The sequence below is a fragment of the Carassius auratus genome, chromosome 11 (assembly GCF_003368295.1).
Source record: "Carassius auratus strain Wakin chromosome 11, ASM336829v1, whole genome shotgun sequence".
NCBI lineage: Eukaryota > Metazoa > Chordata > Actinopteri > Cypriniformes > Cyprinidae > Carassius > Carassius auratus.
Window position 1 is genome coordinate 5,331,680 of NC_039253.1, and position 25,782 is coordinate 5,357,461.

The 25,782-nt window shown below is 35.1% G+C and overlaps 1 protein-coding gene across 2 annotated transcripts in view; it reads right to left on the reverse strand.

The window, feature by feature from the left end:
• The window catches only part of erc2 (ELKS/RAB6-interacting/CAST family member 2), a 57,227-nt gene that overhangs the window by 15,614 nt on the left and 15,831 nt on the right, over nt 1-25,782 (reverse strand). For both annotated transcript variants that reach the window (XM_026275048.1, XM_026275049.1), the window contains exons 3-13: nt 17,940-17,966; nt 15,204-15,641; nt 13,540-13,614; nt 11,003-11,158; nt 7,773-7,940; nt 7,385-7,552; nt 6,161-6,298; nt 5,464-5,604; nt 5,228-5,368; nt 3,485-3,520; nt 2,121-2,323 (exon numbers count right to left, since the gene is read on the reverse strand). In XM_026275048.1, the coding sequence (XP_026130833.1) occupies nt 2,121-2,323; nt 3,485-3,520; nt 5,228-5,368; nt 5,464-5,604; nt 6,161-6,298; nt 7,385-7,552; nt 7,773-7,940; nt 11,003-11,158; nt 13,540-13,614; nt 15,204-15,641; nt 17,940-17,966 (1,691 nt within the window). The remainder of the gene's footprint in view (nt 1-2,120; nt 2,324-3,484; nt 3,521-5,227; nt 5,369-5,463; nt 5,605-6,160; nt 6,299-7,384; nt 7,553-7,772; nt 7,941-11,002; nt 11,159-13,539; nt 13,615-15,203; nt 15,642-17,939; nt 17,967-25,782) is intronic.

Here is a 25,782-nt window from a genome sequence, read left to right on the forward strand (position 1 = left end):
TTGATGTGTCTGGGAAATTGTTATTTATTTCCTTATATTTAACCATAGACAATAGCCATTCAACAACAGTATAATTGATAGCTTTTTTATTTTTATTTTATTTTTTACTTCTAATCAAAGTTAACTTAAAACAATCTTCACATAAACCCATTATGATAAATGTCATAATCACCTGTGAAAAATATACAGAAATTGAATAAAGCAAATGTTACTGATTTCCTCTTTTTTTCTTTGATTACCAGACATCACAGCAGCTGGGTTATTGGGATATTTGGCTGCTCTTACTTTAAGCGATTGGCACCATATTTGTGTTTGCGACTGAATAGCACAGATTTGACAACATCTCATCTGATCACAGTTCACTGAGCACCTCATCACCTATACCATTTCTGCACTCGTTTGATTCGCTTATTTGATTATTTTGAATCTAAATAAATGCTATTCTTATAAAGAAAAAAAAAGAGACAGAAGCAGCAGTTGTGAGTGGGGTGGGCAATCTTAGCTCCGCCCCTGCGTTAACTGCACTGAATATTTTTAATGCTGTTAAACTGGGAAAAAAAATACTGCCTGCATTACTATATATATATATATATATATATATATATATATATATATATATATATACAGCATTATATGCAAATCACAATCAGAGATTTATGGTCACTTTGCTGTTAGTGTGAATGCCCATTTTGGATGATGTATAACCTAGAGCACTAGCATGGACTTAATATCTTAGATGAATTGCTCAACAACTAAATAAGAATTTTGAAGAAGAAAAAAGAGATATGGAGGCAGTTGTACATGATCATGCCAAAACACACACAAATCTGTGGGGTGAATCAATCATCACAGCGCATGAAGAGAGAGACAATACACAACCACTAAACACGAGCTCCATATCAATATTCAGAACATGTCACACAGAATACTGATGACCTCATGAATGCATGATTCCAGGAAACAGCATAAATATTTGCAATCACCATCATATTTCAGCTCTAGGAGATGCATTATTGACAGCATCTCTGAGAGTGCAGCATGGTTTGTACTGCATAAAAAAAACGGCTCTTGTTATCAGCATTTTGATGTTACTGTATACCCCAGCAGAATTTGATATTAAGTACAGTAGAAACTGTCAACTGATGTAATAATAAAATTATAATAAATAATAAATATTTTCAGCTTGTCAAATCTTAAAAAAATTCAATTGAGTTCCAATATTTACACTACACTACTAATGTTTGGACATATTTATTCATTGTTTACTAATACTAATGTTAACATCTTAGAAATACATAGTAAAAACACAAATGTAAGCATGTAAACTGACATACAGTGTCAATTTTTTTAAACCAAATATTGTATATTTTATACATTAAATAACTTATATATGTATATATATATATATATATATATATATATATATATATATATATATATATATATATATATATATATTCAAGCTCTGCACAACTTAAAGACACTTAATGGCAGCTTCACTAACAAATTTAAATAAATAAATGAATATGTGTTTTGGAAGTTATTGAAGACACGTGTTGGCAACTTTTCCTTCATTGTCTTATAGAAGCCATTTATTCCTTGGGATAAAAAAGTATTAAATTAAAATGTAACTTTTTATGTCACAAGCTGACTTGTATTCTTGCAATTCTGAGTTAACATTTTATATGTCCGTCCCTTTTTCTTGCAATTCTAAGAAAACTTCTAGATATACACTCATAAGTATTACATTTTTCTCCCAGAAGATAATGTTGTGAGATATACATATAAATTTGAGATATAAATTGTGAGATATAAACACAGAATTACAAGAAATTACTAAATAATTTAAGAATTACCTTTAATAATTATTATTTTATCCTGTGGTGGAAAGACTATTACACTATATGGCCAAAATCATTCTTAAAAACTTTTTTCAAATAAAATGTTCTTTTTGTAAAGAAATGCTTGCATGTTACATTTTCAAACTTATAAAAAAATGTAAAAAATGATGCACAAAAATGCAAAAATGAATTCAGTCAAGTGTGTCCAGATGTGGTTGTGTAAATGGCCCTTCACACTTTCAAAAGCATTTAAAAACTAAACAAGTGGCTTTTTCTCACCTTTCCAGTTCTGCGATCTTCTTATCCTTGTCATTTTTCTCTGTCTCCACCTCTCTCAGAATCTCCAGTAACCTCTCGACCTCGGCCTGGGATTTGCTGGACTCGTCTTTGTAGAAGGACACCTCCTTTTCTAGAAGTTTGACCCGGTCCACATACTCAGGGTTCCCACGTGAGCTTTGCTGCACCTCCATATCATGAGCCTTCTGTATGATGATCATGGGAAGGCATCACCACAGAAACCAGTTAAAACACACAGTCTCAGTCAATCAAAACTTCCCGAAGAAGCATCTTCAGTTCAGAATGCCTCTCCAGTGCATACACCAGTATGCAGACTAGAGGGCTCCACAAAGCAGATAATTAGCCAAGCTTTAAATATAAGATTAAATGCACTTATTTTTCCTGCTGCATGTGAAACTAAATATAAGAGATCACGTTATACTATACAAACAGAGGAAGTTGCACTTATGCATCATTTTCTTTGCAATATTGAAATGCAGCCTTGCTTAATTATTAAAACACTGCGGGCATTCTGAGACACAGTTTACACTGGCATGTTGAAAATGAATGCACAGTGGATCACACACAATGCAAAACTGAAGAAAGCGACAACATAAATAACCCAAGAAATACATTGCGAGGTTGCAACAGGTCAAAGCTGACACCTGAATCACGACATGAGAGGAAACACACGACAGAGGAACATGCAACGCAACATGCAAACGTGGATTTGAACTCCATGGTTCAGTGGTAAGATTCTTTGCAATGCGTTTGCCTTCAGAAATATGCGTGTTCATGTATATGGGTATTAATTTCAGAAACCGATTAGTAAACATTGGAAGCATGAGGAAACAATACAGTTTTTCCGCATTTCACAGAATGCCCTCGAATCCCAATTCATTCTGTTTTAATCCTGATTTTTAGGCTATATCATTAAAATAATAAACATATTAAACAGGATGCACATGCAAGATTCTGAAAAGATCTGTATTGCACCTAAACTAAGGAAGAGTAATTCACACTTACATTTAATTTTTGTATAGCACAATTTACTATATATTATTTATGTTTCCTCTAAATAACTTACAACTGTTGCATCCTGTAGACCTCTACTTATGCAACAACAACAAAAACCTTTTAGACTTCGATATATTTTTACTTGACATTTTCCATAATAATTAAAAGCTGCACCTTAAACACATATTGTATGGTTCCTGAACTGTAAAGTTGATCAGACCATAAATTCAGACCCCTTTCTTTCTAAAGCATCAGGGTTGAATTCTGATAATTTAAAGTAGAAAGAAAATAAGAGTATAGTGTCCTCATGTTTTCAATATGTGCTAGTACAGATCCAGAGAGACACTTACGGGATTGTTCATTTGACTGAACAGCTGCTCTGCTTGCTACATTGCAAAGGAGGGAATCATGGGAAATGAGGAGGAGGAGGAGGAGGATGAAGGGACTCAGTAAAACAGCACACGCTTTATCATTAGCTCATCTTTCAGGATAATGATAATGTTCTACACAAGAGAATATACAGTAAATAATTAGAGAGCAACATAAGAACAAAAAGAAGCCAATAGAGTGTCAAATCAGAGCGAATCGCCTACCAAAACAGCATTTCTGATAAACACCTCTGATACCCAAAAATGCCATTTAGCTAGGCGATTCACTAGGGTTTGAGACATAGGTATTATAAAATAAGAGAAATTAGACAAAAACAGGAACTCATCACTACTTTCATAAAGTTCCCATGATGCCCTCTAAAATGCGTGACTATTAAGTTGATGCAGAAAACACATTCAATGACACAACTGGTTAAATTATTGAAAGTCATTTCAGTGGTATTAATTACAGGTTGATTGATATCATTTTTAAAAATGCAGATATTCTTATATACAGCCAGAATATATACAGAGTGAGAGCACAGAAAACCTGGGATTCATTCAAAATGAACAGAAATAGAAAAGATATTGCATTGTCACCACTCAAATCAGCAAATCTGTGACACTGAGTATATAAACCCCTTTCTACAAAAAGTTTTGGTCTTTAAAAAATATATAATTTAAAAACTTTACAAAAAGATTGCTATTCCATACTGTACAATACCCTTCAAAAGTCTGTGGTCTGTACATTATTTTTTAATATTGTGATAGTGTGTACTTTAATATTGTGAAATAACATTACAATGCAAAACAATTAGTTTCTATTTTAATATACGTTGCAAATGTAATTTATTTCTGTAATGCACCCGAGCTGAATTTTCAGCATCATTACTTCAGTATTCAGTGTCATCAGAAATCATAAGCAGATTTGGTACTTAAACTTTTCTTATTATCATCAATGTTAATATATTTTAGGGGAAATTGTGATGCATTTAAAAAAATAAAATATTGAATTGAAAGTTCAAAACAACAGCATTTAAGCACAACATACAAAAATCTTTATCATCCCTTTTGATCAATTTAGTGACTTAACTTTTGAAAGGTAGTGTAATATAATGAACAAAAATAAATAAGTAAAAATAGATCAAATAGAAGAAAAACAGCACAAATATGAAATTCCTGAAAATAACTATCTACAATTCTAAATACACTTTATTGCTAAATTGCTACAATGTACTAAAACGTGCACACGATTACTATAGCGTTCCCTCGATTTACAATTGCGTTTAATCAATTTATAAATTGTGCGCACAATTTACTACTTCGTTCCTTCATTGTATTAAAACGTGCACATGATTACTATAGCATTCCCTCGATTTACTATTGCATTCACTCGATTTATATATACCTTTCGATTATATATGTATAGTGTTCCTGTAGCTCAATTGGTAGAGCAAGGTCTATCAAGCACAAGGTTGGGGGTTCGATTCCCCGGGAACACATAATAGGTAAAAAATTTATATCCTGAATGCACTGCAAGTCGCTTTGGATTAAAGCGTCAGCTAAATGCATAAATTTAATAACTAAGAATATATGAAAACAAAAATGTGGATTTTCTATTGACAAAACTGTCGACAGATTCTGAAACAGACACACACTTCTTGTCAGTCAGCCAAGTAAAATGTCCAAAATCGAATGATCAATACGTCAGAAAGAAAATCATACCTTCTGCAGCTGTGTCTCCAATTTACTGCATTCCTCTTTCTTTTGCTCGATTGCGATCTCAAGGGACTTGAGCTTGGAGTCTTTCTTGAGACCTGACGAGGCCAGTGAGGAGGCGTGCTCTTTTAAATCTATGAGACTAGACTGGAGGAAGAGCAAGACGAGACGAAAGCTGACAGTCCCGCCAAAAACTCACAGAAACACAACTGAAACGGACACACACGCAATCACTGACGTACCTCTTTCTCTGTTAGCTCCACTTGTAAAGAGTTCACCTTCTCTTTTAGGTCTTTATTCTCTTTTTTATAAGAGTCCACCTCCTCCAGTCTCTCACGGTCTTCCCTCTCCCTTTGCTCTTTCAGGCGCTCGATTATTCGCTCCTGGGACAAAAACACATTTCACCTGAACTCACGGCTAATTGAGCATGCTAAAACAATTTCCACTTCCCTAACACTCAAGGTTTATCAATAAATACTGTAAACGTACAGTATTATAAAGTCTGTAAACGTCTTCATTCTTCACAGATTAGCGGGTAAATTTACTAAAAAAAATCAGACTAAAGTATTCCAGATCATGGTAGTCTCTGAGCATCTGGCCTGAATGATGAGAAATGTGCTGTATTTAATTATGTTTCTTGGCCATGTTTTCTTCATTTCCTGTTTTGCATAATTACTTTGGAGAATCAGGTGCTAAAACAACACAGTATGTGCAAATAAACAATGCTATCAGCAGACACAATTTATTTTCAAAATTAATTAAAAAGTTTAAAATACTGTGAATATGTCATGCACATGTTGTCGAAGGCAATTTCTACACTATTTTATATTCTCCAAACACCTAAATCAGCATATATGAGGAAACTCTGATTTGATTTTCTTTTGCTCTACATTTCCATTTCCTCTTGTGATGTTTGTGATGTTTGGGATGTTCTGGTACCTTCTCAGACAGGGCTTCCTCTAGCGTGGCGAGGGCAGTATCAGTGTTGCTGGAGTCCGTCTGGAGAGACTTCACTCTATCCTTTAGATTCCCGAGCTGTTTATCTTTATCCCTCAGCTGCTCCTGAAGGTTCTCAATCTGAGAGAGAGGAAAAAGATAAAACCAGTGTGGATTTAGGAAACATCAAACGTTTTTTTTTTTTTTTTTTTTTTTGCATTGCAAATTTGCATGAAAATCTTCACAAATGAAGATAACTGTTATGAATTTTGAAACCTGAATACAATTGTGAAAGAAAAAAGACATACACCCCTAGGATGACTTTTGAGTGAGTAAAACATTTTCATTTTTGGGTGAACTATCCCTTTAAATTTGACTTAAGGTCATGCTATGTTGATCGTTGCCCTGCTAAATAGTTCTCAAACATTGTCAAAATACCAAGGACAAACGTCAAATAACAACAAATGACACTGACAATGAGAAACATTAATAAGTCAGTGTTGATTGACATGAATTGATGTATACTGCATTTACTAGAAGCCATTTTACAAACAAACTGCATGTACTCAAGGCCAGCTTACAAAAATGGATAACCCAGTGTAACGGACACAGTACCTGCACATCTGAGTCATTTATATGGTCTTTTGGTTCAATCTTTCACCTTGTTTTCCATTTGAACGGGCTTGTGTTGAAGGAAGCCTAAGGATGTTTCAGCCCACAATGTCTACTGCTGACTATGAACCATGGTGGTTAGTCTCTAATGGTACGGGCGGCAGCTCATAGGAATATTTATGCCTAATGATGTTCTGTATGGTTAGATAATGGGATAGATTTCATTTCCTTTTATCCCCCCACTTTTCTTTTTGATGAATGGTGCAATCTCCCTTTACCCACAGGAGCTGTATGAAGTTGTGTCAAGAACAAAGGCAAAAGGAACTACTTGGTTGCTTCTATGTGTAAATATTTAAGACATACAGCAGGTTGCTTGTAATGTGACTTAGAATATAAGATATAAGGGATCAAACCAGCACAAAGAGCAAGAGATCAGAATTTAAAATATCTGACCAAAGACACTATATAGGGTGCAATAAGTTAAATCGATTCAAATCCCCTTGCTCTAGCTCAAATCACACTCTTCTTGGTACTGCTTTACAGTTTTGACCCCAATCATTTCTTAATGGCCCATGAAAACTGGCCTCTAACCTTTGATTCCCAAGTGAGATTTACCTTCTTCTGCAGGACGTTTATCTTGCGTTCCTTGACTTCCAGCATGTCTTTCATGTCTCTGATCTCCCCGGCCAGTGTTCCCTTCTCCTCTGTCAAGTCTTGCAGTTGCTTCGTCTTCTTATTAAGGAAAGACTCCTTCTCCTCCAGACGCAATCTAAGAGCGTCCACCTAAACAACATACCATGTGCATAGAGCTCATGTAAAGCAGGTGAGATGTGTCTTCAAGTGCTTATTAAGATAATAATAATAATATTGCATTTTAATTTAAATATCATATAATACTTTACAAGAACACACATAAATGTAAGGGACACGAGCTGCACCAAGGTAAATGTTAAAACTTAATAAAAATACAAATAAAGAAGTAAAATAGGAAAATATTCTTAACCTCTGTTTGTAGGATGGCAGCGCGTTGCTCTTTGGCAGTGAGGGACTCTTTGAGCACTTCAATATGCTGTTTGCAGTCTGAATTCTGATTATTCAGAGTTTCCAGTTTTGTTTGTAGAGCTAAAAGCTCAGACTCTTTTTTTGAGAGCTCCTGCTTGAGCTGGTCAATCTGGAAGAGATCGAGAAAGCAGGAACAGAGAAAGAAAATCTTCTGTTATTTATAGGACAAGGAAATCATTTAGGACTATCTAGACTAATTATTTTTTTAACGAATCAAGTCATAAAATGTGTTAATCAGCAATGTTTTTTTAATAGGAGAGCTGACATGAGTATGGGAGTTTTCTTCTCTACATCTGTTCTCTCCTCACATAAAAGATGGATTTCAGAACGCAATCCCCATTTAATATACATCAGCCATATCAATTATTGATAAAATGAGTTCTAAAAATATCCCAACAAAAACCCCAGCTTATTCACAAGCGCGTTAGATACAGCAAAGGCATGACACAAAATAATACCCACGCACATGAGCACAAAAATCCACTAAACCAATGAGATTATTCTGTCAAGAACCAAGCCATCAAAACATCATTAAATATCAGTTAGAAATATTTAATTTCAGAATCCCAATGTGCATCTGTCATATTTAGTATGCATGTTTATAATTAGCACACAGCCAAACCTTTGTACATTGTTTGTTAAAGTGGCCTTGATAGCAGTGTCATTTATTTTTTTTATATACAAGTATAGCATTTATTGATATGAATAATTCATATAATTAATAAATATAACTAATTTATTAATAATAATCAGCTCTTATTTTTTACAGATTTCTTTTGAATTTTACTTACAGTTTTAGCAATTCTGTTGTGTGATTTTTATGTACATACTCTGAACAAAATTATAAATGCAACACTTTTGTTTTTGACTACATTTTTCATGAGCTGAACTCAAAGATCTAATACTTTTCTATGTACACAAAAGGCCTATTTCTCTAAAATATTGTTCACAAATCTGACTAAATCTGTGTTAGTGAGCACTTCTCTTTTGCCGAGATAATCCATCCACCTCACAGGTATGGCATATCAAGATGCTGATTAGACAGCATGATCATTGCACAGATGTGCCTTAGGCTGGCCACAATAAAAGGCCACTCTAAAATGTGCAGTTTTACTGTACTGAGGGGTCCGGGGTGGTCCAAAACCAGTCAGTATCTGGTGTGACCACAATTTGCCTCATGCAGTACAACACATCTCCTTCACATAGAGTTGATCAGGTTGTTGACTGTGGACTGTGGAATGTTGATCCACTCCTCTTCAAGTGCTGTGCAAAGTTTCTGGATATTGGCAGGAACTGAAACACGCTGTCGTATACGCCAATCCAGAGCATCCCAAACATGCTCAATGGCTGGTCTCAGATGATCTTGGAGGTGAAGAGCTGAATGTGGAGGTCCTGGGCTGGTGTGGTTACACGCGGTCTGCGGTTGTGAGGCCGGTTGGATGTACTGCCAAATTCTCTGAAACGCCTTTGGACATGGCTTATGGTAGAGAAATGGACATTCAGTTCACAGGCAACAGCTCTGGTGAACATTCATGCAGTCAGCATGCCAACTGCACGCTCCCTCAAAACTTGCAACATCTACGGCATTGTGCTGTGTGATAAAACTGCACATTTTAGAGTGGCCTTATAATACAGCCTAATGCACACCTGTGCAATAATCATGCTGTCTAATCATATGATATGCCAGGTGGATGGATTATCTCAGCAAAGTAGAAGTGCTCACTAACACAGATTTAGACAGATTTGTGGACAATATTTCAAAGAAACAGTCATGTTGTGTACATAGAACACAAAGTTCAGCTCATGAAAAATGGGGGCAAAACAAAAGTGTTGCATTTATCATTTTGTTCAGTGTGTGTGTGTGTGTGTGTGTGTGTGTATATATATAACTTTAATTTATATTTCACTATAATTTTAGTAGGTTTTTTATTTTTTAAGTTGAAGTTTGTCATCTAATACTTGTATTATTTCACCTTCATTTCAATTACCAATTTTTTTTTTATAGTTTTACAACAACACTATGGACAGCACACTATTTTCAGTTCTTTTTTAAAAACAATTTATTTATTTATTTTTGGCTAAAACTACCCAGAAACTCTTATGCAATCTATTGTTTCGTGATGATTCTAGACACAGTGCCCAACGCAATGCGTGGTAGACTTCTGGCACTGGGAACTGTGATTCAGCCAAAGTTTGTGAGGGAAGAATTTCTAATAAACCTACAGCAAATACACTGAAGAGATTTGACAGGAAACACTGTCAGCACAGCCATGAGAAATATTAACACAGATCCTACAGACTCTATTTTAATACTGCTGATTCCAGCATTACTCAGCAAACCTATCATTACAATTCCACAAGACATCCGCAAGGATGTTCTCTGCCACTTCCCTGACACTGGAAACCCTTTACTGCACTTAAACATTCATGAAAAGACACAATTATCTATTTGAAAGAAGATAAGTATGGACTGATAGCGAAATTTTCTTTCAACATTTTCTTTCATTAACAAGAAACATGATATTCAAAGTGAGAAAACAAGGGTGGAACTTTTATCTAGCAAGAATTGATTGGATTATGCAAAGTGTCAATTGCAGTGGAGGGGTTGAAAAACATGAACAGTACAGTTGTTTCAGTGACAAAGCAAGTTTTCACATTTTAAAGCAAGATTAGAAAGATAAACATTCAAATTTGGAACAAGAAAAAAAAATCTCCAACAAATTATCCAAAAAAAAATTAGGAATATTTATTAAGAAAGTAAGTAGGGTAAATATTGATTTCATGTTTACTTTAAACAAGAAATCCTGCTCATATAATGTAAAATTACAAGCTTCAAGCCAAAATATACATCTTTAGGCTGCTAGCAATAATTAAAGGAACAGTTTATCCCCCAAAATTGCTCAAATCACCTACGTTTTGGTATGCTTTTTAATGCATGGCTTCCAGGAGACTGTGTGGACTTTTTTATGATGGTTTTTGCAGTTTTTTCTTTTCTGCTCAACAAATTAAATAACAGCATACAGGTTTACAACCACATGAGTGTATCCCTTTAAAAAAACACATAGATAATAATAAGAATTATGCATTTTAACTTGATCAGTTACCTAAACTCACAGATTTATTTGTGTCTCTAGCGGTTTATAGTTTAAACTCCTTGAAGAAAAAGTTTACCTTGGTCTTCATGAACTTGGAGTGATTTTTGTAGACCTCCATCTGTTTGATCTCCTCCTCCCGATCCTCCGTGTTCAGCAATCCATTCGCCTTTAACATCTGTATCTCATCCTCCAGGTCTCGAATGTTGCGTTCCAGGGATGCGATTTTGGTGTCCTGGATAAACAATTTAGTGGAAAAATTAGCGACGCTGTGCTCCATCATCTTAAGCTAGTATGACAACTTTGGTGCGATTCTACGGACGGAAGCATGCCAAACCCAATTCCCAACAGATGGGATCAAAACAAGAGGAAGACTGGGATATGCGAAACTCTAACGTCTTGCAGCATCGCCAGTGAGTAGCTGCAGTACTGCTGCATAGCCAAAGCAGAATCTGTCTCTCTCATGCTAATGGATCAGCATGTAATCACCATTTGGTAGTATTGAGCGCACATCCAGCCTGGGTGGAGAGAGACACTCTGGGAAAGCGAGCTGTGCGTGTGCCTCTTTGGACTGCGAGACAGAAAGTTGCAGTGTTGCAGCTCCTTCGGCTTTTTAAATAAATAATACAACGTCTCTGGCATTAGCTGTGGTCCATCTCCCATTTAGACATAAGAGAACGTTTGCTATTCCTTCTCGAGTGCTCTCTACGGTAACCCGCCCTTCCTGTCCGCTCTCTCTCTCTCTCTCTCTCTCTCTTGCACTCACTCTCTCATCTTTTTGTTTTCACAGACATCAATAGGCCTTTGAAAACCATCATCCCTTTTCCCGCATATTGCACACAGAGAGTCAATTCCTTATAGGCAAAGCATGAGGCTTATCATCAATATTTTGAAGGCTCTAAACTCTAAATCCTTCATTATTTAAATGCAATGTAACATTATACCTTGTGGCGCTACGGAAGATAATATCCATCATCAGAACATAAGCAAACAGATCACATTGCTCTCTTTTCTGTCATCCTCTCCCACGCCTGCATTCATGCTCTGTGTGATGTAAACAACTCCACCTGTTCCCATGACACCGGAATCAACATCCCTGCTCAGCCAATAGGGAGAGAGAACAGTACGAGTGATGCTAAAGGTTAAAAGAGCAATGGAAACCAGTACAGGTGGAGCATCTTTTGCGCTTTGTGGTTCGAGGAAAATGCATCAGCTGAATTAGCGAAGTTACACTTTGAAATAGGAGTCTATCACTTCACCACTGCATCCATGTGACACAAAATGCTTTTGAATGCTGGTGAATTCTGGGTAATATTTAGCTCCAATCAGAGTGGACCAGAGGGGTGTGTGCGTGCATTGCATGAGCTCATGCTTTATTTTTAGAGCGGTGTGTAATGCTTTTGCTGGCAGGAGTTGCTCTGCCTGTGAGCGCACAAACCCACTTACTGTTTCATTCAGCCATTAAAGCAGCATGCTGCAGTGGCTTTGCCATTAGACATTTCTCTTGTCTTTCTGGACCATTTCTGTTTGCCTTTTCTGCCTTTTGTTTGACCAGAGCATTCCAAATGCAACTACTCTCTCTAATGACAATACTAATTATATTTTAAACTATTCTTTCATGCTCACCAAGGCTGAATGTATTTGGCCAAAATTACAATAAAATCAATCATGTTGTGAAAAAGTATTGAAAACCACTATTGCACTTTAAAATGTAATTTATTCCTGTTATGGCACAATAAAAAACAATAAATCGAGTCTTCAGTGTCACATGATCCTTCAGAAATCATTATAACAAGCTAATCTGCCGCTCAAGAAACATTTCTTGTTAGCAATGTTGAAAAAAACAAAACAAAACTGCTTAATATTTTAAACTAACATTAGCAGCATTTACTTTAAAGAGAAATCTTTTGTGACATTCTACAGTCAAAGCTAAATTTATTTAGACACCTTCAACATTTCTCACATTGCCAGAGTTTATTCGCTATAGTTTAGAAAATGGTAATCGGATATGACAAGAATTCAGAGTTAAACTGTGTCAAAACAAATTCATCTTGATAATGTCAGATAACTTTGATAGAAAGATAAGTAATGAATAAGGTTGAATAGCTGTCAGCTGTTAAAGTTAAGTACACAATTAGATAATACCAATTTAGTTCAAACAGTTACTAAGCAATGCTTAATCTAATTATTAAGTTCAGTCTGTGGTGTCAAAAATCACATTAGCAATTAATGAAAAAAACACTTTAGCAAAACATGGTCAGGTCAAAGTGCCTGAATAATTTTGGTCCCAAATGTTTTATCAATTTCTTTTGCAGGTAGTCAGAATTTTGGGGTATAATATGTCACAGTTCACTTTATTGTGCTATCCTCACTTGCATGAATGAAATATAGTGTCCTGCACTCACTAGTAAAAAAAATATTAAACAATTCTATCTAGCGTCTGAATCATTTTTGATTTGATTGTAAATGCATTCACTGTCACGTTTGATCAATTAATTGCATTCTTAAATTCATTATTTCAAAAAATCTTACTGGACAAACTTATGAACAGTACAGTTTATATATATAGAAGAGCAAGAGGCGTATATGATATAAGAAGCATTCACAGATGTTTACCTTCATCTCTATAATAGTCTGAAGAGCTTTCGTTTTTCCAGGGTCTGGGTGAAGCTGGTTTCTCCGATGAAGCTCCTAAAGAAAAACAAAGATTATAATCAACATAATCATAACAAACAAATACAGTAACACAAAATTGAGCAATACACTTTAGTAATGTGTTGATGTGTTGTTGTTTATAACAACTTGTCATAGTGCGAAGTTCAAATAAGTAAGTAGACTACAGCAGATGGAAGTGAACCCCTTTATTGTTAAATGGTATGGTTCTTTCTTGACAGAAAGCAAGCAGCAACTCCACTCTTTCTGATATGATTAGTGTAAGTACAGGTGCCCCTCAGGGCTGTGTAAGTTCGCCCTTACTTTTTATATTATATACAAATGAAGGCAGAACTATCGGTAGGAATAATTTTATTATTAAATTTTCAGATGATACGGCCATACTTAGTTTACTCTACAACAAATCAGACATTGGTATTTACATACAGGAGATAGAGGAGATGGTTAAGTGGTGCAATAAGCATAACTTGCTCCTTAATGTTAATAAAACCAAAGAAATGATTTTTGACCCTAGGTCTATAGGCGATCAAAGCCCTGTCATAATTGAAGGAGTACCGATTGAACAAGTAACAACATATAAATATTTAGGAATTAAATTAGAAAAACAGTTACAGTGGTCAAATCAAGTGGAGTTTGTTTCCTCAAGAATATGTCAGCGTCTATATTTCTTGAGGAAACTAAGAGTTCATTGACAAGGATATTATGTTATTATTTTATAAGGCAGCTATTGACTCTATTGTCAGATATGGTATGGTAGCTTGGTTTGGTAACCTGTCAGTTAAACTAAAATCACAGCTCCAAACATTGATTAAAAGGGCGGGAAAAATAATTGGACGAGTGCCACCGACCACTCTTAATGAGCTTTTTGAGGAGGCGGTGAGGAAACAAAGTTTAAAAATTACTAATGATCCGAATCATGTCCTCTACAGTGAGTATGAGATGATGCCCTCAGGTAGAAGGTACAGGTTACCAAACTGTAGACTGAATAGGTTTAAATTTTCATTTGTACCACTTTCTATTAAAATACTGAATAAGAACAAATAAGGGGTGTGGGTTGGTGGTAAATTATGTGTAGGGGATGTATGTTGTGTTATATGTATATTGTGCATCTGTTATCCCGAATGCCCCAGACAAATTTCTCCGTCAGGAGACAATAAAGGCAAATAATTAAAAAAATCCATTACGTAGAGAGCTATTATGTCAATCCGCTAACATGATTTACTTCTAAAAATCTTAATTTCAATCTGCATTCTTTGACATTCTTATTGTTTCATTCTATTCCCTTTGAGCCCATAGTGAATTATCTGAGTGGTTGGCATGGATCTCCTCATGTTTTTCCCTTGGCTTTAGATGACTCAGACACCATATGCTGTTATTGTCCTAGTTGCATCTAACTATCTATCTGACGATTATGATGGCAGACCACTTAGCCTCAGATTGCTCCATGGAGACTGCTCCTGAATTATTATATTACTCTGCTTTCAATGTGTTGCATGTTCATGATTGAAAACACTTATTCTTGCAAGTTTACATCCATTACTGAAGTCCATTTTTAAGTGACATGCATGCTCCACTTTCATCTGAAAAGTCTGAGTAGAACCTGATACCTCTCTCAGATGGAGGTTTTCCTTCTCCTTCTGGTCTAATATCACCTCTAGGTGTCCCAGCTGTGCTTCAGCCTCTGCGATACGCCTGGCTCGCTCTTGCTCTTCTTCATCTGACGCTCTTCCTGAGGCTGATGGAAGTCCTTTACTCTGCAGCATCTCCAACAGCTTTTTTATGGACTCGTCTCTAGCTCCTAGCGTCTGCTTCTGCGTCTCAATCCTCAGCTCCATCTCTTCCAGTGTCTTCCTCAAGAGAAAGAGCTCTTTGGCCTGACGGTCGTGTTCAGCTTGGAGTCGACGGAAGTTCTCCTCGGTTAGCTCGATGGTGGTGAAGTGCTCGCCACCACTGGCCCGCGACCCGCTCTCCTGCTGGAGAAGATGGTTGAGATCACGTTGAGTCCTCAACTCATCCTGCAGGGCCTGGATGGTCAACTGGAGGTGCTAGAAACAAAGGAAACAAAAGCAGAAATGAACAAAACAGGCACTGGGATTCTCATGTAGAAAATAATCAGAAGGTATCCTCAACCAGACCCATTCAGAAACCCATATATTGATATCAGAAATTTTAGGTTTGATTTAGAAAAACGGTTATATAGACCTCACTGTGATGCATAAACATATTGATGACAAATTAAATAAATTAGTTTAAGCTGAAGTACTAAAAATACAATTTGAGCTGAAATAGAATTAAATAAATAAACAAACAAAACTAATGAACTCGACAAAAGCACATAACAAAATGACTAAAACTTCAACTAAAACTATTAAAAACAGTTTTTGGTCATTTAAATAAAGTAATAAAATGAAATATAAATGTCAAATTAAAAATTATAAACGTTGCCTTGTCAACTAAAATAAATAAGATTAAGTTGAAGTAGCCTACTAAAATTACTAGCTAAAATTGAAAATTAATAAATAAAAAACTATTAAACATAACAACAGCACGTAACAAAATTGCTCAGCTTTAAAATCTAAATGAAAGCTGCAGGTGCATCTCACTAAATTAGAATGTCGTGAGAAAAATGTATTTCAGTAATTTAACTCAAATTGTGAAACTTGTGTATTAAATAAATTCAATTCACACAGACTGAAGTAGGGTAAGTCTTTGTTTTTTATAATTGTATAAATATAATTAATTTCAATGCATTTGTATGTACATTTTGGCGCTCTAGATGCTAATAAACAGAACTGCACGCATCCAGCAGAAGTAAATACTAACCAGAGCTACTTCTCCAAGTTTTTGTCTATGGCGAGTCACACAGGTATGTTACTCTGTGGCGGTGACAAGCCGAACAGTCTACATCAGTCCAAAAATAATCACTTATTATAAATGTACCGTTGTGATTTGGGATAAGAGAAACAAGCGATTTGAAAGATGAATTTATGATATACTTGCTCATTATATACATTTTGCACATTTTGAACACAGAAAAAATAATAATACTAAAACAAATGATTTGGCGAATGAAATTTCACTTTGGGCGGGCTAGAAATTATATTAAAGCACTGCTGTATTGTACCTGGTTTGAGTACAGATTACAAATTAAATGGTTCAATTTTGCATTCATAATTCACAATGACTTCTGTATCCCATTTGATTGCTAATTAACAGTGAGATCATTATTAAAAGGTTAATTTATAGTAGCTAAAAATTAAGTAGCCAATTTAGCAATATCTGGATCATGTATATTTTAGTGAAGGAATCCAAATGAAGGATACAGCGGGAAAACCACAGTGAGGTCTATACAAGAAGAGGAAACAGGAAACAATAAGGTTTCTCTTGAGAAAACATTAACTAATAACTCCTTAAATAAGGTTAACGACAAAAAAAAAAAAAAACACTGTGCTAGAAATAGTCACAAGATAATGAGGTTTTCGGGTCTATATGGCACATGTGGCGCCTTCGGCAGAAGGAGAGAGTATATGGGCCCAGAACTGGATCAGATAATCCACACTCATGTCAGGAAATTTAGATCATTAAACATCCTTCCACTATCACAAACAGAACACACAATTCTGACAGAAGAACAGGTTCAAGGATCACAGGCATGCTTTTGGTCAGGATTTTAGTAAAAGAACCAACTATTCAAGGCCGGCTATACCCCAACTTAACTTATCTTGAAAGGAACATGGAAGAGAAGAGAAGGGAAAATGTTCCTTTTTGAGGCTGTACTTATATAATGATCTGATCCATTTAAAAGTGATAATTAAAATAGCAATGGTCTCAGATCAAGCTAGGGATGCACTGATATAACATTTTTGGCTGACTTGCAAATGAAATTAATCAATTAATTAAAGCTAAATGAAAATATTTCTTACAAAAACAAAACTGGTAAAGATAACAAAAGCAAATAATAATATTTCAAAAACTTAAATTAAACTTTAAAATTGAAAATACATATTTTTAATATATTAAGTTTAGAATAATATAACCCTGCTCTTCATCAAAAACATTATAAAATCATGTCCCATTGAAAATGGTAACTGAAATCTGGTTGAAACCTAGAAATTAAAATGTAAAATAAAATACAATAAAATAAAATACTGGCTGTTACTGGTCACGGTTATTGTGCATCCCTAGTAGATAAGACAAACACTCAAAGAAACCCATGAGATCTGAATCTAGGGATCAGGTTTAGGGTACAATCTGGTTTTGTTAGAAGATCAGGGACACATTTGACGCCAAGCGTGCGGTACCATGTTCTGCACACGCTAGCGGTGGCGAACATGACAACAAACCTTTGTTCTCCTGGCGTCCAACAGGTGCTGCATGATTGTGGAGTGCAACAAAACAGAAACAATGAAACACAGCAGAGTGAGTGCAGAAGCAGATGGACTAAGCAATGACACACAACAAAAACAAACTGATAGCATTATTCAAAGATTCAATTACAAAGAATAATGAGGCATTTTACATTCAGGTCACTGCATACAAACACAATCCTAATAGATAAACCATAACAGAATGGAAAATACAATTAAAGACCAGAGGAAGTCATAAAGCTAATGTGAATGATCATTCTGGAAAGATGTCAGCTATCAAAAGGATAAATGTGCTGTGATTTATTTGTGTTGTTGCTTTGTAATGCCTTCCTTTGACCAGCAGAGGGAAGAGGAGTGCTGTTTCAGACTCAGGAGTGAAGTGTGAGCTGGCTTGTGCCAGCCTGCCTTAGTTCCAGAACAACGGGCACTCAGTCTTACGTAAGAAATGCCGTTTTGGGCTGGTACACTTCTGCCATTATACATTCCCTCCACACACACACACACACACACACTATAAACACAGAAGACTCATGCAAGCTGCTAAAACAACATTTTATTGTGTTTGATATTTGATAATGCATACAAAGTGCACATAATGCATAAACACACACACAAGCACAAACACACATAGATAGATAGATAGATAGATAGATAGATAGATAGATAGATAGATAGATAGATAGATCGATAGATCGATAGATAGATAGATAGATAGATAGATAGATAGATAGATTGTAAATTCATGTCTTGTCACATCTTGGTCACATAAACTGTACTTACACTATTAAGAAAAAAACATTCTGTTTTATATTTTTACAGTCTAATCAGTATTCTATTTATTAAAGCCACGTATGAGTTAAGACAGTGTTTTTAAACATTTATCAATATGTTTCAGTTGTGAACTTATGATCATCTTTTCTTTTTAATAGTTGACATCTAAGTATTTTTGAATTTCTTGGATCATAAGTCATCAAAACTTGGACAATATTGGCCACAGATGCAGAGATTTACTTTAAAATTCACCAAGCTGATTGCTCACTAAAATCTCCCACAGATCAGGTTTTCATGGCATTTTAAGTCTTAATTTAATGTAACAAAGTGGTTATATCTACGTGTGATACTTCCCTTTAGTCTTCCCTTTAATGCCATTATAATCTGATTCTAGAACTTGCATGAACACAAGAAGCGGGATTCATCGAATGAACCAATCACAGCCGAACATAACCAGTTATATCAATCATATCCTGATGGAGACATTGCCTCCTCTCAACAGAAATAGAATTTCTTTGTCAAAAATGACCTGGGTGTGGTCTTGGCAGGTTTTTGTTAGATTCACGTATCCTTATAAATGTAACTACAGTACCAATATTCTGTCTTTAAAAATAACTCATTGGCATTTATGACTCTTTTATGTGCTGATACTGCGCCGTCTGCACTCATTACCTCTTAAAGAATCGAATGCAGCTGTAGGGAATCATGTGCATTTACCGCAGGCACATTAGCAAATGAATTCAGACTCCTTAAACAGACACACATTCACGCACGACTGCAAGCAAACACATAAAATCAAACACGTGCACTTGTTTATCCCAGATAAATGCTACGGATGCACGTGTAGATATAAATGGCACACATTTGAAAACAGAGGAGATGAAACTTTGGCTAATTCAATTTGTCGACCGAATAAACTCTATTTTTTACAGCTCTATTTCTGTTGTTTTCACTCTTGCCAGCATAGATTGTGTTTCCTTCAGGACAGGACGTTTACTGAGGACACAGGACATGTGTCTATCTTTCTCTTCTGTCTATCCATCTCCTTCCCGATTTCTTATCCTCTCCTCCTTCTCTTTCCGTCTCCAATCAATAATCTTTCTTGGCTGGCAAAGATTTCAAGGAAATGGTCCAAACATTCCATTTGCATAATTACAACAGTTTGCAAAGAGTCACAAAACTGCGGCCGACAAAACTCCTTTTCTTACAGCCGGAGATATATGGGGTTGCTAATGAAGTGCATTTTAAGGGGCCACTCACCCAAAAATAAAAAAATGGTACAATAAAAGAACTTTCATTCTTGGGCGGACTGTCCCTTTAAGAGCATGAGGTTTGAGTAGAGTCAGCTGAGTCATTCAGAAGTGTTCAACTTTCATGTTGTGTGTGTGTGAGGAGCTCTCAGATGCACTGAAGCATAGGCAGCCATGAATATGTATCCCATACTGCAGCGCGTGATGGGGGGGGGGGGGGATCGAGCGGAGGAGAACTGGCAGCAGGAATATTCCAAAGCATCCCTGAGGAAGCCCACATCACTTCCTCTCCCGCTCATTACTCATTACCCCCCATTATTATCACAAATGTTTCAGCTTCATGCATCCAAGAGAGAAACTATTTTTCAGTCAATTTGTCATTCTGTGGACAAATGTAATTTCTCTGCATATTGAATATTTATGCTGTGTTTTAAACATCTAAAAGAGAGGAAAAAAACATGTTTAAAAAATGTAAATGCTGCACATGTTTTGGACATGGTGTCATAGCACCATAGTATTCTTTTAAGTGTCTTGGAGTAACATGTACACTGTCATTCATCAGTGTTTTTGAAAGAAATTAATGCTTTTATACATGCAAATTATTACTTTTGTTTATGCATTCAGTCAAAACATTTCTAATGTTACAAAAGATTTCGATTTTCATTAAATGCTGTTCTTTTGATTTTTCTATTCATCAAAGGATCCTGAAAAACTGCATCATAATTTCTACAAAAAATATTAAGCAGTTTTAACATCAATAATAATGAGAAATGTTCCTCAATTCAGACAATTTGAATGATTTCTGAAGGATCACGTGACACTGAAGACTGTAATGATGTAATGAGTAATGATGCTGAAAATTCAGCTTTGCATTACAGGAAAACATTTCATTTTAAAATATATTCTAAAAGAAAAAAAACTGTTTTTTTTTTTTTATTTGTAATAGTATTTCCGCTATTACAGTTTTTAATGTATTTTTGGTCAGATAAATCCAGCCTTGGTCAGCAAAAAAGACTCCAAAATTTAAAAACACGTACCGACCTCAAACTTATAAACAATGGTCTAAATAAAAAATTATATACAAGGACAACTTTACCTTTGTACTATTTAGTTGTACTAGAGTTAGTACTAAACAAGAAGTGTGAAGAACAATAACTGGATTATTTTGCACTACACTACAGGCCTTATTCATAAAACACAAGAAGAACAAATGTATGTCTTAAGTAATCCACAAACTGAATCTGGTAATTTACATAAGAAGGCTTTATGAACAAATGGCTTTATGATTTACAAATAAATCCACAATGTTGTTGATCTTCATATTATGAACTGTAATGAGTTCTTGGTCTTGAGAAGTGAACAATCAAGTTAAATGTCCAAATCTTTGCTTGCTGGCCAGGGCAAATTTCAGGAACACAGATCAGCTGACATACACCAATAGTCCGTATGCACACACACACCTTCACATCCATCCCCATGACAGACGCTTCATCTTTCTGCACAACATCCATCAGCTCAGTCCAAATGTGGAAATGTTTGGCTCTGGCTGTCAACCACCACAGTAAATGTTACTGCATCTCTAACCGAATGATTACATTGAAAGCCAAAACAACAGCTGGGATATGAATAATAGTATTAAAGCATTCAATTTTCACCAAAAAATAAAATAAAAATCTACCTGCATTGTTAGTCGAGATGTTATAAATCACAAAGTTGTACATGACTATTTTTCAATCTCCTTGAATGAAATTACACATTCAGACGTGTTACACTTTTTTTTTTTGATACTGTACCTTTAATCCCTGTTATGATTACCTTACCAGCATACTTCATTCAACATGATGGATCAGAAGCTTAATATGTAAATGTACCTGGTCAAATGTTAAGCTGTTCATGCTGTGACAGGACTATAGAGATAATAACTAATTTTGAGTGGAAAATACATGAAATAATTTACAATAAGACTGGTAATGCATGTTATGACAGTGAAATGATTTATTTTGATTTCATGCTCCCTTGAAACTAAATGTAAATCATCCAGAGGGACAGGATAGATTAAAGCAATAAGCCCCAAGAAAATTTGGCCTAATTAAAAGGCAGTGAAAGAAAGAAAGAAAGAAAGAAAGAAAGAAAGAAAGAAAGAAAGAAAGAAAGAAAGAAAGAAAGAAAGAAAGAAAGAAAGAAAGAAAGAAAGAAAGAAAGAAAGAAAAATAATTTGTAACTGGAAAACAATGAAAAGGATTTGATAAAAAAAACTGAAATAAATACTGACAAATTTGTGACACAATGAAATGTGAGTGAAAAAAATCTGTAAATATAAATAAAACTAACTAAACAGTGATACATTTGTGACTGGATCACGATGAAAAGGGAATCAATAAGAAAAACAACTGAAATATTAATTAAAAATGACAAACAATGCTATTTTTACTGGACCACAAAGAAATAGTTGAAAAAAAATATATATTAATTAAAATAAATAAATAATGATAGATTTGTGACTAGACCACGATGAAAAAGGAAATAGCTGAAAAAGTAATTAAAAAATACTGGACCACAAGGCAAAGGCAGTGAAAAAAGAAAACGAGAAGAAATATTTCATATTTAGATACTTGCCAAAGCCACTAAACACCTCAGGGATTATCACTGCTGCGTGCTAGGACACAACAAACGCTCACACACACACACACACACACACACCATTGCTCAGCAGTACATGCTAAAGATCAATAACCACAATCTGTGCCAGAGCAGCCGTAGTTAATTTTCTTCCCCACAATCACCCACCACGCACAGACACACACACACACACACACACACTTATTTATAGTCTCGTTATTCACAAAAATCAGTGGCTAAAAAACTGCCTTTCTTTTCTCTTTCAATTCTTCACTCGTCTATCACAGTGCGTTGTTTTGCTAATCTGTCTTCTAATTCCCTCCGGCCACTACTTCCCCTCGCAAATGTGCTTTTCATCCAATCCATCCATCCCTATTTAGTTTCCTTCGCCGCTCTAGACTGGTAATAGCAAGGAATGCATGCAAAAAATCACTGATTAAAAAATCAGTGTCTCTGCCTTGGATTTAGTTTTAACAATGAGTTTGAACAGAGAAAGAATGCGATGGCAAATCATTACTTTGTTAGCCATGACAACAGGGAACAGAAGCCTAGCTCCTCCCGAATCCCTTCTTTTGGCTTAGTCATGCTAGAAACAGTACAAAGAGACAGATCTCTCACAGAAAAATAGGAGAAATTGCAAATATTTCATGACAGAAATGGAAGAGGTGCCTTTTTAATCTTTCAGGAGGCACCTTTTTAGAATGATTTGAAGATTTGAAGATCAATGATTATGAGATCATTGTTTTATTGTAGGTTTTGAAATAGGTTAATGAAACACAATTTTGACCAACAGCTTTAAAGAGTTTGGTCTTTCCTCTGATTCACTTACATAATCAGGTTTTTTTAATTTATTTTTTATTTTATTTTTTTTACCTGCTTTAAGATGCTTAAACACACTTGAAGAAAAAGCTAATTTACTGTAGTCTAGAAGATTTTTTATTTATTTATGCAGAACTGTACCAAGGTTACTTGAATTAATTGAAACAATTGTTTCATTCTTTATATAAGATGCTAACAGCTTGCAAATAACTTTTATTTAAATAAATAAATAAATAAATAAATAAATACATACATACATACATACATACATACATAAATATGCATGATCTCCAGGATTTTCAAAGTCATGTGATCTTTCAAAAGATCTTTCATGCTGATTTGATGCTCAAGAAATATTTATTATTATCGCTGAAAACAGTTTTTGGAAACCATGGTACTTTTTTCAGTATTGCATGATAAGTAGAACGCTCAAATAAAATGTATTTGAAATAAAAATATTATAAATGTCTTTACTGACCCTTTTGATCAATTTAATGCATCCTTGCTGAACAAAAGTATTCATTTACTGCAGACATCAAATGTCAAATGATGATTTTTGTTTTGTCAGTTTGATGGACGTTGCCACTACAGTCTGGATGGTTGAGGTTCGAAAGCTGTTGCATGTTAAACTGGCGCAGAGAGCCGTAAGCTTCCACAGACCTCTGGATCAGATGCCAAAGCTAGCTCTGTGGAGAGTCATGTCTCAATTACAGCACATGCCCACGCTAGCACTGTGGATGAAATGAGCAAGTTCATTTAAATGCTAATATTCTGGTTGTATAGCATTAGATTACGCCCTAGATAATTTATAACAGCACGGAATGTCAGGTTAGATTCTAATTAGCACAAAATGGATTGTACTAGATAGCATCATGCAAGCCTGAAAATACACTCTGTGCAGGGTTCTTGTAGTAAACTAAAATGGAAACCATAAAAACAGTTCATTATTTTCAATAAAACAAGCTTTAAAGGGTTACTCCACCCTAAAATGACCCCATGTCATTCCAAACCCTTAAAGGGATAGTTCACCCAAAAATGAAAATTCTCTCTTCACAGCAGAAAGCTTTATTCATCCTCGGAACACAATTTAAGATATTTTGAATGAAAACCGGGAGGCTTGTGACTGTCCCATTGAGTCCCAAGTGAAAAGTATGAAAGAAGTCATCAGAATAGTCCATTTATCATCAGTGCTTCAACCGTAACGTTATGAAGTGAAGAGAATACCTTTTGTACGCGAAGAAAACAAAAATAATGACTTTATTCTACAATTAGTTTCCTCTGTGACTCTCCGTATCACCGTAGGGACATTTTGAACACAGACAGCGTATGTTGTTCTGTGTTAGCCGCGCCACAAGGATATGTTTTCTATGTGTATTTACGCTTTGATTTGAAAGAAAACAGCACATCTGTGTGGAATGGTGTGCGGTTGAACCACTGATGGCAGGAGGAGTATTCTGATGATATCTTTCATATTTTTCTGGACCTTGACAGTGTAAGTTACTTGGCAGTCAATGGGACAGTCACAAGCCTCCTGGTTTTATCCAAAATATCTTAAATTGTGTTCTAAATATGAATGAAGTGATTAATGACAAAATTTCCATTTTGGGGTGGAGTATCCCTTTAACTTAAATTGTTATTATCATTATTTTTAATCTTAAAATTATTTTCTTACAGCTTTTTTGCAACATTTTTCGTTTTCATTTTTTACTTATTGTAATAAAATAAAAACCTAAAATAAAATTCAGAAAAACTATAGACATTTAAGACAATAGAAATAAAATTTAAAAAATTACTGGTAAAAACATTAAAACACACAACAAAAATTTTATAATTAGTTCAACCAAAAATGAAAACTCTGTCAACTGAGTTACTCAACCTCAAAACCTTTTCTTTTTTTTTTATCTCCGGAACACAATCTGAGAGCTTTCTGACCCTCCATAGACAGCAACACAACTGACACATTCAAAGCCCAGAAAGTTAGTAAAGATATCATTAAATAGTAGACATTCAATCATAATGTTATGGCGCTACAAGAATACTTTTTGTGTTCAAAGAAAAAAAAGTAGTGAAAAAAGCGAGTGAACATGCATCTAAGACTGACACAGAAGGGAAGAAGAAAAGTGTTCGTTTGTTGTTGTTTTCTATGTGCACAAAATGTATTCCCTAAACTTTGAATCACTGATGTAATGGAATATTTTAATGATGTCCTTATTACCTTTCTGGGCCTTTAACGCGGTCATACCCTTGCTGTCTGAGCTGAGAGTCAGAAAGCTCTCGGATTTCATCAAAAATATCTTTATTTGTGTTCCAAAGATGAAAGAAGGTCTTACAGGTCTGAAACGACATGAGGGCGAGTAAAT